The 14,447-nt window shown below is 46.2% G+C and overlaps 3 protein-coding genes across 3 annotated transcripts; 2 read left to right on the forward strand and 1 right to left on the reverse strand.

Moving 5' to 3' along the window:
* Positions 1-2,390: 2,390 nt before the first annotated feature.
* LOC310701991 (histone H2A-like) lies at positions 2,391-3,386 on the forward strand. The gene has a single exon (XM_083493590.1). It carries the CDS (start codon positions 2,419-2,421, stop codon positions 2,893-2,895), a length of 477 nt encoding a protein of 158 aa, XP_083349716.1. The 5' UTR covers positions 2,391-2,418; the 3' UTR covers positions 2,896-3,386.
* A 2,040-nt stretch (positions 3,387-5,426) lies between these two features.
* LOC310701992 (histone H2A-like) lies at positions 5,427-6,212 on the reverse strand. Its single transcript, XM_083493591.1, has one exon. It carries the CDS (start codon positions 6,021-6,023, stop codon positions 5,547-5,549), a length of 477 nt encoding a protein of 158 aa, XP_083349717.1. The 5' UTR covers positions 6,024-6,212; the 3' UTR covers positions 5,427-5,546.
* Positions 6,213-9,098: 2,886 nt separating this feature from the next.
* On the forward strand, positions 9,099-9,727 carry LOC310701990 (histone H2A-like). Its single transcript, XM_083493589.1, has one exon. The coding sequence runs from the start codon at positions 9,120-9,122 to the stop codon at positions 9,594-9,596; it is 477 nt and encodes a 158-aa protein (XP_083349715.1). The 5' UTR covers positions 9,099-9,119; the 3' UTR covers positions 9,597-9,727.
* The last annotated feature ends 4,720 nt before the right edge of the window (positions 9,728-14,447 follow it).

Consider the following 14,447-nt stretch of genomic DNA (forward strand, 5'->3'; position numbering starts at 1 on the left):
AGGGGATCTGAGCCATCTCCTTTAATAATTTCGTTGTTAAGTAATTTCGTTGTCCCCGAAGGGGGCAATGACAATAAAGATATTATCTATTATCTAAAAAAAATAAATAGTGGCAATTACTGGGTGCACAATTCCACTAAGACTTTTTTGCCAATGAGCTTTGACCCTAGAGCAGTGGTGTCCAAACTTTTTTCAAAGAGGGCCAGATTTGATGAAGTGAAGGGTCACGAGGGCCAACCTTTTTTTAGGATTGAAGTTGTTGAGGTTTTTTTAGGATTTTATCCCAGGAAATAAAATAAACTGCCACAGAGGCCGGATTAAACCAACCAGCGGGCCAGATTAGGCCCCTGAAACAGGCTTGCTCTGCAGTACGAAACACAGGAAGTTTCCTTTTCAGACTATCGCAGTGGGTCACTTCTTCATGGGGGGGAAACGTCCGCACTTTCTTCAAGGTCAGAAGCTCAGCAACCCATCTCAGATTTCGCAGCCTAGCTTTGCGATGGCTAGAAGAATGTTTATGGGCCTGTTGCAGGGCACTCTGGTTTCTTAGCTTGCTTGTCCTCAATAGCTTTTGAGAAACCTTCATTGTTCAAGCCATGAACAGTGGGACTTTTCTGCAAACTTGCAAGAGGAGATATTGGCAGCAATTCAGAGTAACGCTGAGCAAAAGAGCTAATCATCTCATCTAGTGGATTTTGGGCTCTCTCTAAAGATTCTGGCAACAGAACCATCTTCTAACTTATGACATACACCCTTCCACACAAGCCCAGGTGCCCACACATTCTGAATGACTCCAGTAGCCAGCCTTTAGTTTCTCAGCCACATGCAAAAGATCTGATGGTAGGCAGAAGGGTCGGCCGCCTGCTGGATGGCCATCTGTCATGGATGCTTTAGCTGAGATTCCTGCATTGCAGGGGGTTGGACTAGATGACCCGTGGGGTCCCCTCCAATTCTAAGATTCTATGGTTCTGCTTCACACCATGCTTTGAAGGCGCTCGGAAGCAAGGAGAGGGATTATTATTATTATTATTATTATTATTATTTTATTATTTGTACTCCGCCCATCTGGCTGGTTTTCCCCAGCCACTCTGGGTGGCTTCCAACAAAGATTAAAAATACATTAAAATGTCACACATTAAAAGCTTCCCTAAACAGGGCTGCCTTCAGATTTCTTCTAATTGTCAGGTAGTTGTTTATCTCTTTGACATATGATGGGAGGGCTTCCACAGGGTTGGTGCCACTACTGAGAAGGCCCTCTGCCTGGTTACCTGTAGCCTCACTTCTTGCAATGAAGGAACCACCAGAAGGCCCTCAGCTCTGGACCTCTGTCCGGACAGAACGATGGGGATGGAGACGCTCCTTCATTATTATTTATGCAGCAGATTATTGCCGCTTTCAAGTACTGGCACAGCCCAGCATTGAAAGAGGCAGACTCCTTCCCTCCCCTATTCCCTCCAGCTTCAGGAAAGCAGCCTCTTAACTCATCACAGATAGGTTGGTCTGCCATAGTCAAAATAAAAAAATTCCTTCCAGTAGCACCTTAAAGACCAACTAAGTTAGTTCTTGGTATGAGCTTTCGTGTGCATGCACACTTCTTCAGATATCTGAAGAAGTGTGCATGCACACAAAAGCTCATACCAAGAACTAAGTTGGTCTTTAAGGTGCTACTGGAAGGAATTTTTTTATCTCAACTCATCACACTGCTTTGCTGCTCTCCTAATTTTTTTATTTTTTATTTTAACTTTTGTACAGCATTTACAGTATTTCTGCTCTCCTAGTACGGAGAGTATTTACGTCTCTGCAATCCACTCAACCCGTTGAAGCGCTTGGCTGCCATTTTCCACAACTGAACAGAAGCGTCAAGCCCCGCCCCGCTCTGCTTTCTCCACAGCCGCCTGGGCCTGTTAAGTCCTAAAGTCAGAGGGGCGCTTTTACGAAGTATTGCAGGGAATTGCCTAAAGTAAATTGCGTAACAGATTTTTAGGCAGACCGTTGTAGCTTTCACGCGCTGGAAATGTATGAGCAAAGGAATCGGCTAGGAACTGTATATACAGGGGAAACTTGCAAAATATCCCCAGCTCTCACCAAACATCGTATGGGTAAAAAAGCAACAAGCCACGAGCATCAATATTTCCATTGGAAAAACATTCGGGGAGGGTCGGATGAACAGAAAGCAGAGAGAAACACTATTTGTCCTTTCTTCTACAATATAAGTATATTCTAACTCTGATCCCCTCTCCCTGGACCCCACCCGCGCGCACTCGTTTCCCATTGGTTTAGAAATAGAATTCTTTTTTCTATTGGCCTCTTCATCTTCGACCAATCACAGCCAGCTCAAGAAACGTATAAAAGGCGCCCACTCCAAAACACCTGCAGTCTTCGTTATTTCGTCGAGAAAGAAGTCAGGGACCTTTGAAGATGTCAGGTCGCGGCAAGACAGGCGGGAAGGCACGAGCCAAGGCTAAGTCCCGCTCTTCCAGAGCCGGGCTGCAGTTTCCCGTGGGCAGAGTCCATCGGCTCCTGCGCAAGGGAAACTACGCCGAGCGCATCGGCGGCGGAGCGCCCGTTTATTTGGCCGCGGTGCTCGAGTACCTCAGCGCCGAGATCCTGGAGCTGGCCGGCAACGCAGCCAGGGATAACAAGAAGAGCCGCATCATCCCGCGCCACTTGCAGCTGGCGGTGCGCAACGATGAGGAGTTGAACAAGCTGCTGGGCGGAGTGACCATCGCGCAGGGCGGAGTCCTGCCCAACATCCACGCCGTCTTGCTGCCCAAGAAGACCGAAGCTCTGCATAGCGCGGCCGCCGCCAAGGCTGCGCCCAAGCCCGTCACCAAGGCCGCCAAAGGCACCAAGGCGCCCCTCAAGCCCAGCACCGCGCCCGTTGCGGTCCAGTGAAGCCAAAAGGCCGAACAGCCCGGACTACGGCCGGCGACAAAATAGCCAAACCCAAAGGCTCTTTTCAGAGCCACCCACAACGCTCCGAGAAGAACGGAAACACTGCTGCCCTAAATAATATTAAACCTGCGCTCGCTCGCACATTTCCCCCGTTGCTTCGAAAACGCCTCCCTATCATTTACGCCTTTCTTAAAAACACATTGAGGCTGCTGGTGGTCACAACTGAGGAGTCTACAATCATCCCTGCTTGCTTTACAAACTTCAGTCCCGTGGGAATGGAAATCCACATTTTTGTGGCCATGATAGCTATTTCTTCGCACCCACGGCAGCACATCTATATAAGCACCGTGGCCAACAAGGACTCGATCCCCTGCCTGGTGAAGCAGAGATACAGCCTGCAGCCAATAATTCTAGCAGCTATTCGCCTTTTTCTCTTGTAAACCAATTTATACCAAAAGACACTGATTCTGCACTGTTCTCCACCTGCTACATAATGCTAGGACACTTGGGGATTTGCAAAAAGTTCTGCGTCGTATTTTTAAAAAGAAGTACCACCAGCAGCAATGCCAAAGCATTCAACACACCCAGCCCCTTTCCTAGGATGCTGAAACAGTGACAGCTTTGAGTGAAGGGGGGGGGGTATGGGGTGTTATAATTTTGAAAAACAATAACATAATTGGCAAAAAGAGGGGATTGTGGGGAAATACAATATCAGTTCTGGTACAAAAAGCACAGGTTGCGCAGGTGCAATATATTGCCCTGTTTCCCCCCTCTCCAGTGTTTCGAATCAGCATCCTATGATAATCGAAAGCAGGGATTCACCAAAGCAGAACGGACAAACTTATCTCTATCTAAGACGGGACCCATGTGTCTTATATATGTCAGTGGTTTCATCTCTTCCTCACTCCTGTTGTTAAAACTTTATCCTTCCTCTGCAATATGGCTGGGTGACATACAGCTAGCCTAGCTAGTCCCTCTAGCAAGCCATACTACAGAGGAATGGTAAAGTTTTCAAGTCCAATTCAGAGCCTTCAAGTATATCTCGGCTCCATATCTCAGCAGTATGAAGAATGAAAAGATCATGGGTAGGCAAACTAAGACCCAGGGGCCGAATCCGGCCCAATCGCCTTCTCAATCCGGCCCGCGGAAGGTCCGGGAATCAGCGTGTTTTTACATGAGTAGAATGTATGTTTTTATTTAAAATGCATCTCTGGGTTATTTGTGAGGCCTGCCTGGTCTTTTTACATGAGTAGGATGTGTGCTTTTATTTAAAATGCATCTCTGGGGTATAGGAATTCGTTCATTCCCCCCGCCAATATAATCCGGTCCCCCACAAGGTCTAAGGGACAGTGGACCCGCCCCCCTGCTGAATAAGTTTGCTGACCCCTGGGAAAGATTATCTCCCCAGCAAAAGCAACTGCCATGAAAGTGGTAATCAAACTACTGGAACTGGCATCAAAAATGCCATTCTCCCTCCCTCGTACTCCTGATAAACACGGATTCTGCTGAACTATGTCCCCAAGGGCAGAAAATTGAGATCTTATTTCAGAGCCCAGATCCCCTGTCAAGACCCACTGCAATTTCACCTATCATTTTGACAGATTCACAGCGACACCCATAGCCCAGCGTCCACCCCGCGAAATTATTGCTACCTCTCAGTAATGCCACCTTGAGGCAAACCCCTCACAGCACAGTGCACAGATAACTGAATCAAAATACATTTAGGTAATTAGAGATCCATACTGCATGCACTTTCAATTTTCAAACAGCACTAGGGGTGGATGCACGCTAGTTGGATCCTTCGTCAGATTTGCTTGTGGAAGAAGAGAGAAAATCCACATTAAAAGAAAGCCCAGGCTAGGAGCAGACTTGGGTAATACGGAGCCCAGAGCAAAGAAAAAAATAGGCTTCCTATTTATTTGGTGCCCTCCTCCCATCACTTTCCGTTATGTGTACGCTCTCAAGTGCACTACATAATAGTTGTGGCTACTCCATATCCGTTCTGATTGGGGCCTAATTTTAAGTAGATACTTGTATAAATATAGGGATTTATATAGCAATCCGTATTAATGCTAGTTCCACATCTCCCAGATGTAGCGTTCTGTAGCAGGTGGAAAACAGAGCAGAGAACTGGAGGCAGCGTCTTTTTGTGCATGTTGGAATACAAAAGAAAAAGTTGGAAAGCTACTATGTATTCCTGGCTACAGGCTGCAACTGCAAATTTAGGGGATTAGGTTGCTGCTTAGTGCCCGGTTGGGGTTACGCAGTGCTTTTCACAGTACATGGGGTCCTAGTGCTCATACTGTATTGTGGATGGCAGCAGAAATAATTGGCTCAACAAGCTGTCATAATCATGTGCAAGTTGGCAGCCAGATGAAAAGGTCGATTTCCATGGGACTGAAGTTTGCAAAGCAAGCAGGGATGTGTAAGTAGACTTCCCACTTGCGACCTGCAGCAGCCTCAAGGCGTTTTTAAGAAAGGCGTAAACGAGTTTTCGAAGCAATGAAGTGTGCAAGCGAGCGCAGTTTAATATTATTTAGGGCGGCAGTGTTTCCGTTCTTTTCTGAGCGTTGTGGGTGGCTCTGAAAAGAGCCTTTGGGTCTGGATTATTTTTTCGCCGGGCGTGGTCCGGGCTGTTTGGCCTTTTGGCCTCACTGGACCGCAACGGGCGCGGTGCTGGGCTTGAGGGGCGCCTTGGTGCCTTTGGCGGCCTTGGTGATGGGCTTGGGCGCAGCCTTGGCGGCGGCCGCACTATGCAGAGCTTCGGTCTTCTTGGGCAGCAAGACGGCGTGGATGTTGGGCAGGACTCCGCCCTGCGCGATGGTCACACCGCCCAGCAGCTTGTTCAACTCCTCATCGTTGCGCACCGCCAGCTGCAAGTGGCGCGGGATGATGCGGCTCTTCTTGTTGTCCCTGGCTGCGTTGCCGGCCAGCTCCAGGATCTCGGCGCTGAGGTACTCGAGCACCGCGGCCAAATAAACGGGCGCACCGCCGCCGATGCGCTCGGCGTAGTTTCCCTTGCGCAGGAGCCGATGGACTCTGCCCACGGGAAACTGCAGCCCGGCTCTGGAGGAGCGGGACTTGGCCTTGGCTCGTGCCTTCCCGCCTGTCTTGCCGCGACCTGACATCTTCAAAGGTCCCTGACTTCTTTCTCGACGAAATAACGAAAAGACTGCAGGTGTTTTGGAGTGGGCGCCTTTTATACGTTTCTTGAGCTGGCTGTGATTGGTCGAAGATGAACAGGCCAATAGCAAAAAGGATTCTATTTCTAAACCAATGGGACGCGAGTGCGCGCGGGTGGGGTCCAGGGAGAGGGGAACAGAGTTAGAATATATTTATATTGTAGAAGAAAGGACAAATAGTGCTTCTCTCTGCTTTCTCTTCATCCGACCCTCCCCGAATGTTTTTCCAATGGAAATATTGATGCTCGTGGCTTGTTGCTTTTTTACCCATACGATGTTTGGCGAGAGCTGGGGATATTTTGCAAGTTTTCTCTGCGTACAGGATAGAGTTTTTGCCGATTCCTTTGCTTATACTGTACATTTCCGGCACGGGAACCTACATATCACTGGGAACATATTAATTTAGAATATATTTAATGTACACTGCCTCATTGGCTGTTTTCACGCAGCAACCCAAACCAGTCCTTTGACGTTTGTGTTCCTTCCTGTTGGCTTCCACGCACTCGAGGTGGTTTGCAGTGATTAATAATCTCAGATAGGAGTTTATTATCTTTACTCCGATCAATCTCGTGTCCCTCGCGCTGTATGAAGGGCAAATATACTTGAGTACCGAAGTGGAATTAGAAATGGAAAGGAAAAATAAAATAAAACCCGGAGGCAATTTATAAGGCGACTACCAATGCAAAGACGACTGAGCAAAAACAAAAAAGGTTTCCCTAGGGAGATCATACTAGGGATGTATCATCTGGTAGTCCTATGAGTGGTATCGACTCGGGAATCGTGGATTCTTTGATACTGATTTAGCTTTGCCATAACTCTGCACGTTTCAGTGCATGATTCCACAATACATTTATTAGGAGAAACCAAAATGTCACAAAACAACGAACAGGTTGTCGTGTTCACAAAGCTCTTCGTTATGTAAGAACAGCAAAGGCGAAGGGAGAGGCGGGAAAGCTGCCTTGATGTCAGCCTTTTTATGCACATACGCAAACTCCGGTTTTGTTTACTAATCATCCTGATGGTTAATACACGTTGGATTCTTAAAAAGTAGGTTCTGATTGGTCTACAACTTAGGTTAGTAATTTAAGAATAAGTAACAAAGGTCAATGAATGCATATATTTAAGCCAGACTGTTCCCACTGAGTAAAGGACGGGATAAGTACCAAGGGGGGGGGGGGAGATCTGCCAACAAAACCTCACGCGTTAATTTGGACATCCAGGAACAGAAGAAGGATTTTGTGTGGCGTCAAAAATGTTTACACAAAAATGGGATGATTGAAAGGTGAAAGGAAGCCAGGATATTCTGTGGTTCTATCGTATTGTGCGGATTTGACAATTGGTAAATGAAAAAGACTTGATAGTAGATAGCAATAAGAATACGATAATAGCTAGAGACTGTTTATGGCGATGGCAAATATGTTGGAATTGTCTGGAAAATACAGTGGCGCTTGGATCACATCTCAGTCCGGTCCTGATGTGAAGTGAATGCAGAAATTCCTAAAATTGTTTTGCTGCAACTGTAAAACCTTTGACTGCTACAGAAATTAACAAAAGTCATGCTCAATCTGCCTCTCTGACATTCGTTGGCAATAATCGCCCTGAGATCTTATGATGAAGGGCAGTATATAAATCGAATGGATGAATGAATGAATGAATGAAATAACGTAGATTTGAAATCTTTCTCCAGGTTTCAGACTCTCAGTGAATTAACCAGGAACAATTTAAGTCTGCGCTTGGGAGAGAATCAAATCAGACGCACTATGTACATACAGAATTATCCTATTATTATTTCAATTTATTGGCCGCCTAATACAAACGCCCAGAATATTTCTGTGCACATTTAAAGAAAACAATCAAATCTCAAAATGAAACAATACACCCAAAATATAACACAAAGGCAGTTCAGTATGATATTCCTATTTCCTCAGATACCTGGAAGTTGTGTATCCTAGGTGTGTCCTACTGTATTCAGTGTCTTACTCACAGGTAAGAGGGCACACAATCTGTAAATTCTTAACATCTGTAAATTTAAAAAAAGTAAGATAAATGTGGGACTGCAGCGGAAAAAAGCTTCTGCCAGAAAATACTTAGTTTTTTTAAGTTGCCATAAAGATTGCTGTGTTTGTGGCAACAGACGAGAACGTGGCTCCTCATCAATTTATATGATTATACATAGGAGTAATTATTACTGAAAATCAAAAGTTTCTGAAATAGAATTTAAGTTCATGAAAAGTAACCATGTCGGACAAGATTATATGTTAAAAGGAAATATTAAAATGAGATATCTCCTCAGATGTTACTTGTTGGTAACCTTCTTTTGCCCACGTGTACGTCAAAACTGATTAAATTTACAACGTCTCCCAGAAGTGTCTTTTTGAGAGGCGCAACTTTTCCCTCAGGCAGGCAAGCGAGGTGCCGGGGAGGAAAAAAGGCGGGAAAATCTGAAGCGCTTGGCCGCCATTTCCCCCAACTGCTCAGGAGCATCAAGCCCCGCCCCCTCTGCTTTCTCCTCCTCAGCCTGCGCATATTTAGTCTGGGAGTCTAGAGGGGCACTTTAACGAAGTATCGCAGGGAACTGTCTAAGGTAAACTCCGTAACAGGTTTCTTGGAGGACCGTTGTAGCTTTCACGCGCTGGAAATGTCTAAGCAAAGGAATCTGCTAGAAATTCAATGCACAGGGGAAACTTGCAAAATATCCCCAGCTCTCACCAAACATCATATGTGTAAAAATAAAAGGAAAAAAGCCAAAAGCATCAATATTTCCATTAGAGAAATATTCAGGAAGGGTCGGATGAACAGAAAGCAGAGAGACACTATTTGCCCTCCTACAATATATTCTAAATTAATCTGACAACCTTCTCCCAGGACCCCACCCGCGCGCACTCGTTTCCTATTGGTTTAGAAATAGAATCCTTTTTTCTATTGGCCTGTTCATCTTCGACCAATCACAGCCAGCTCAAGAAACGTATAAAAGGCGCCCACTCCAAAACACCTGCAGTCTTTTCGTTATTTCGTCGAGAAAGAAGTTGGGGGCTTTGGAAAATGTCAGGTCGCGGCAAGACAGGCGGGAAGGCACGAGCCAAGGCCAAGTCCCGCTCTTCCAGAGCCGGGCTGCAGTTTCCCGTGGGCAGAGTCCATCGGCTCCTGCGCAAGGGAAACTACGCCGAGCGCATCGGCGGCGGAGCGCCCGTTTATTTGGCCGCGGTGCTCGAGTACCTGAGTGCTGAGATCCTGGAGCTGGCCGGCAACGCAGCCAGGGACAACAAGAAGAGTCGGATCGTCCCGCGCCACTTGCAGTTGGCTGTGCGCAACGATGAGGAGTTGAACAAGCTGCTGGGCGGCGTGACCATCGCGCAGGGCGGAGTCCTGCCCAACATCCACGCCGTCTTGCTGCCCAAGAAGACCGAAGCTTTGCATAGCGCAGCCGCCGCCAAGGCCGCGGCCAAACCCGTCACCAAGGCCGCCAAAGGAACCAAAATGGCCCTCAAGGCCAGCACCGCGCCCGTTGCAGTTCAGTAAGGAGCAAATGGCAAAAAGGCCTGCCGAGGGCGACCAAATATGTAGACCCAAAGGCTCTTTTCAGAGCCACCCACAATGCTCATGGAAGAACGAAACCACTCTTAAATAAATTAAGCTGTTGGCTTGGAAAACTGGCCCATTGATTTTTAAGACGCCTGGGAAATGAGGTTTCAGGGTCACGTTAGGCCATTTAAAAAATCACTTTTAAGCTGGTCACATCCCTTTAGTTAGACATTTAAATTCCATGAAAGCAGAAATCCCAACTTCTTATGTGACTCGGATTAGCAATTTCGGGGACCATGACAGCTAATTTGTGCTTGCATGCCCAATGCATCCATGTGAGCACCAGCACTCCATGTTTTAGGAAAAGGATTGCAAAACTCCAATGGGCCACTTACCTGATGATTTCCTATCTTAACTGGTGGATTAGCTGTATGGTCAGATACAGCCTGCAGCCAGTTATACTAGCAGCTTTCCAACTATTTTGTATACCAGCTTGCACCAAAAGGCACTGCCTCCAGGGCCCTGCGTTATTCTCCAACTGCTACATAATACTAGTACACTTGGGGGATTTGCAAAGGGTTCTGACTCGCTTTGTAGCAGCAGCAAGGCCTCTCACCCCACCCTACCCCTTTCGCAGGTTGCTGAGACAATGACAGCTTGAAGTAAACCAAGAGGGGATTGTGGGGAAAGACAAGCTCTTCTGGTAACAGAAATACACAGGTTGAGCAAGTGTTATGGATTTCCCTGCCCCCAGCCTCTGGTCACTGTTTTGGATCAGCATCCTGTGAGAATCCGAAGATTCACCAAAGCAGAACTGACAACTTCACCTCTGTCTAGGAGAAGCCATGTCTTATACAGGGTGAATCTTTTAAAAGAGGCCCCGTGGAACATGTGTACTCAGTATCCACGGGGCCTCTTTTAAAGGACTCACCCTGTGCTTATCAGTGGTTTCATCTGTTCCCCCCCCCCCCGGGGTGTGTGGTCTAGTGGCATAAAAAGGTAAAGGGACCCCTGACCATTAGGTCCAGTCCTGGACAACTCTGGGGTTGCGGCACTCATCTCACGCTATAGGCCAAGGGAACCGGCGTACAGCTTCCAGGTCATGTGGCCAGCATGACTAAGCCGCTACTGGTGAACCAGAGCAGTGCACGGAAACGCTGTTTACCTTCCCGCCGGAGCGGTACCTATTTATCTTCTTGCACTTCATGCTTTCGAACTGCTAGGTTGGCAGGAGCAGGAACTGAGCAACAGGAGCTCACCCTGTCGCGGGGATTCGAACCGCCGACCTTCTGATCGGCAAGTCCTAGGCTCTGTGGTTTAACCCACAGTGCCACTCGAGTCCCTGGTCTAGTGGCATAGGAAAACACAAAAGTTCAGAGAAATATTTCAGCACTTTATTATTTTTTAGATTTGGAGGAAAATGTACAACTTTTGAGATTTACAAACAATCCTATGAAAACATTGCCCAGTAAATAGCTTAACTCTAAAACTTAACATAACTAGACTGGCTAGCCTCTCTAGTAAGTCGGTTGCCAGTCCATAGCTTTTAAGTACATAATTGCATCTCGGCTCCATATCTCAGCAGCATGAAGATTGGAAAGATTGTCTCCAGGCAGAGGGCCTTCTTGGTAGTGACGTCCTCCCTTTAGATGTCAAGGAAATAGACAACTACAGTACCTGACTTTTAGAAGACATCTGAAGGCAGCCCTGTTTTGGGAAGTTTTTAATGTTTGATGTTTTATTGTATTTTTACTATTCTTCTGGGAGCTTTTCAGAGTGGTTGGGGAAATGCAGCCAGGTGGCTGGGATATAAATTATTCTTGTTGTTATTGTTATTACTAGCAAAAGCACGATTTAGCCTTTGGGCATGCGGCCAGGGATCTTGAGCCCCTAACAGCTGTGTGGCTGGCAGAAACCCAACAGGTCAAGCCTTTCCTCTACAGTAGTATGGAAATACGGTACTGCAAGAAATGCGTATGTGGTTGCCACCTAGTGGCCAAAAGGCAGAAGTATCTCTTTGGAAAAGTTAATACAAGCAGTTTTATAAATTGCACCTGCAGTCCAGAATCACAGGCTCCTTAAGAATCTCTAGGCAGATTGGACAGGTGGCCTCACTGTGGGATGTGGACCAGATCAGCTCTCGCCAATCTGGTGAGCCCTCCAGATATTTGGGGGCTGTAGCTCCCATCAGCTAAAGCCTCTGGAGGGCACAAGGTTGGCGAAATATGATCTAGTCCACATCCCATAGAGCCCAAGAGGTCCAGACACAGATGGACTCCTAGCAATGGGCTACACAACGGAGCTCTCACTGTCATTTTGTCTATAACCGCTTGCAAAGACCTTGCACAGAGTTGCTTGCTGCACCTTTAAATACCAAGACACCTAATCAGGACACAGGTGTGTCACCTGCCTGCTCTAAGGCAGAGTTAGAATCCCAGTGGCCACAGCCGGTAGCTTTCACTTTTGTTGTTGATCTGCAGCCATGAGCAGGAGATGTTTCATCCTCATACCATGAAAAGCTTCATTTGCTGGTTTCTGCACACTAGGCTGCTTTAGAGGGACAGAAGCAGGCAGATATCTTTCACTGGACAGCAAACAATCCTAATAAACAAGGTGGATGGCAGAAGACAGGGAAGAAGCGGCCTCTATGGCAAAACAGGGAATATATGCAAATATCCCCGTTATAATTGTATTTATATAATTGTTTTGATTTCTACGTTGTACTGATACTATATTATGTAGTGTGGTGTAAAGTGCTCTGTGGTCTTCTGATGGGTTGTAATAATAATAATAATAATAATAATAATAATAATAATAATAATAGCAGATAAGAAAGTGAAGTTTATGTGTTGCTCCTCCACAGGCAAAAAACTCAACAGGTATGGCTTTCCCATCTCTACATTACCGTTTTGAAAAACAGCACATTCTGTACAATGGTTTTCAGCTCAAACCCAGATGAAATGGTGACCAAATGCAGAATCCCTATCTACGTGTCAGCATAGCTTAGTCTGCCTCAAGGTCCCCCCCCAAAGTTTCATGGCTGAGTGGGGATTTGAACCCTGGTCGCCCAGGTCCTAGCCCGGCCCTCTAACCTCTACACCACACTGGCCTTCTGCCTTTCCCTCTTCCCATATTTTCTATACATCCATTTCAGCTTTCCCCTCATTTCCCCCCACTTTTCATAATGATTATAAGGGGTGCCTCTTTTAAGGGAGCTGTGGGGCAGATGTTACTTTACCTTGATGGGATTTCAGTGTGGGGAGAGGTATAAATGGTCGGCCCCCTTAGTTCCAGACACCTGGGAGACCCCAAAGGAATGGAGCCTTGCGCAACGAGAGCTCACAACTCTGAGTACATTTTAATAAGGATAACTCTAAACATTTATACAGCAGCCACGAAATTAAAAGACGCCTGCTTCTTGGGAGAAAAGCAATGACAAACCTAGACAGCATCTTAAAAAGAGACCTCACCTTGCCAACAAAGGTCCGTATACTTAAAGCTATGGTTTTCCCAGTAGTGATGTATGGAAGTGAGAGCTGGACCATAAAGAAGGCTGATAATTGATGCTTTTGAATTATGGTGCTGGAGGAGACTCTTGAGAGTCCCATGGACTGCAAGAAGATAAAACCTATCCATTCTTAAGGAAATCAGCCATGAGTGCTCACTGGAAGGACAGATCCTGAAGCTGAGGTTCTAATACTTTGGCCACCCCATGAGAAGAGAAGACTCCCTGGAAACGACCCTGATGTTGGGAAAGATGGAGGGCACAAGGAGAAGGGGATGACAGAGGACAAGATGGTTGGACAGTGTTGTCGAAGCAACCAGCATGAGTTTGACCAAACTGCGGGAGGCAGTGGAAGACAGGAGTGCCTGGCGTGCTCTGGTCCATGGGGTCACGAAGAGTCGGACACGAATAAATGACTAAACAACAACAGATTGCTGAAAACACACCGATACGTTCTCTTAGCAATTCTTACAACGCTGTGAGGTAGGTTGGAATATTAGGGTCCCCACATTAATTTTTATGGGTGATGGGGAGGGTGCTAAGGAAGTAGAAAATGAGTCAATTGAACTTCATTTTGACTTTAAATGTAATTTATAATGGTGAGGTAATACATCCTGGGTATATGTGAAGTTAATCTCATCCAACCCCTAATTAAACAGATTTGTTCTTGCCACATGGGCCTCTGTGATTGGTGGCACAGTGTCTACCTGTGGAAAAAAGTTTGACAGTTGCAGGGGAAGTTAGGAGCGAAGCTTTGAGAGACTCTACTTTGGGAATATCGAGGGGGGCATTGATTGCCACAGATTGGTTGCCCTCCCCCCCTCCCTTTCCCCAATTTGCTTCCTTTTGTCAGCTTTATATAATTATAGGATTATTCATGCTGTACAGTGGTACCTTGGTTCTCAAACGCCTTGGATCCCAAACGCCGAAAACCCAGAAGTGTTCCGGTTTTCGAACGTTTTTTGGAAGCCGAACGTCTGATGTGGCTGTTGGCTATTATTTTGGAGCATTTGCACCAATCAGAAACTGCACTGTGGTTTTCAAACTTTTCAGAAGTCAAACGGAAGTCCGGAACAGATTAAGTTTGGGGCTTTTGTTTTGCTATTTATTTTGCATTTTTGTTTTTGAGGCATTTTCAGTTAATTTGTTTTTGTGACTGTGTGGAACCCGGTTCAGCTACTGATTGATTGATTGATTGTGTGACTGCGGAAATGGATTAAAAAAACCCCCATCCAAACCATGACTATCATCAGTGCAGGTAATAATTTTTTATTTTTAAATTTATATCATCTACAATACTGTCTTTTTTATTTTATAGTACACTGCATTGGTTATTGCTTTCA

The sequence above is a fragment of the Podarcis liolepis genome, assembly GCF_965112155.1.
Source record: "Podarcis liolepis genome assembly, chromosome: 2".
Taxonomy (NCBI): domain Eukaryota; kingdom Metazoa; phylum Chordata; class Lepidosauria; order Squamata; family Lacertidae; genus Podarcis; species Podarcis liolepis.

Bases quoted from the DNA above. Each gene is read 5' to 3' on its own strand.
- LOC310701991 (XM_083493590.1), top strand. From the start codon at position 2,419: ATGTCAGGTCGCGGCAAGACAGGCGGGAAGGCACGAGCCAAGGCTAAG.
- LOC310701992 (XM_083493591.1), bottom strand. From the start codon at position 6,023: ATGTCAGGTCGCGGCAAGACAGGCGGGAAGGCACGAGCCAAGGCCAAG.
- LOC310701990 (XM_083493589.1), top strand. From the start codon at position 9,120: ATGTCAGGTCGCGGCAAGACAGGCGGGAAGGCACGAGCCAAGGCCAAG.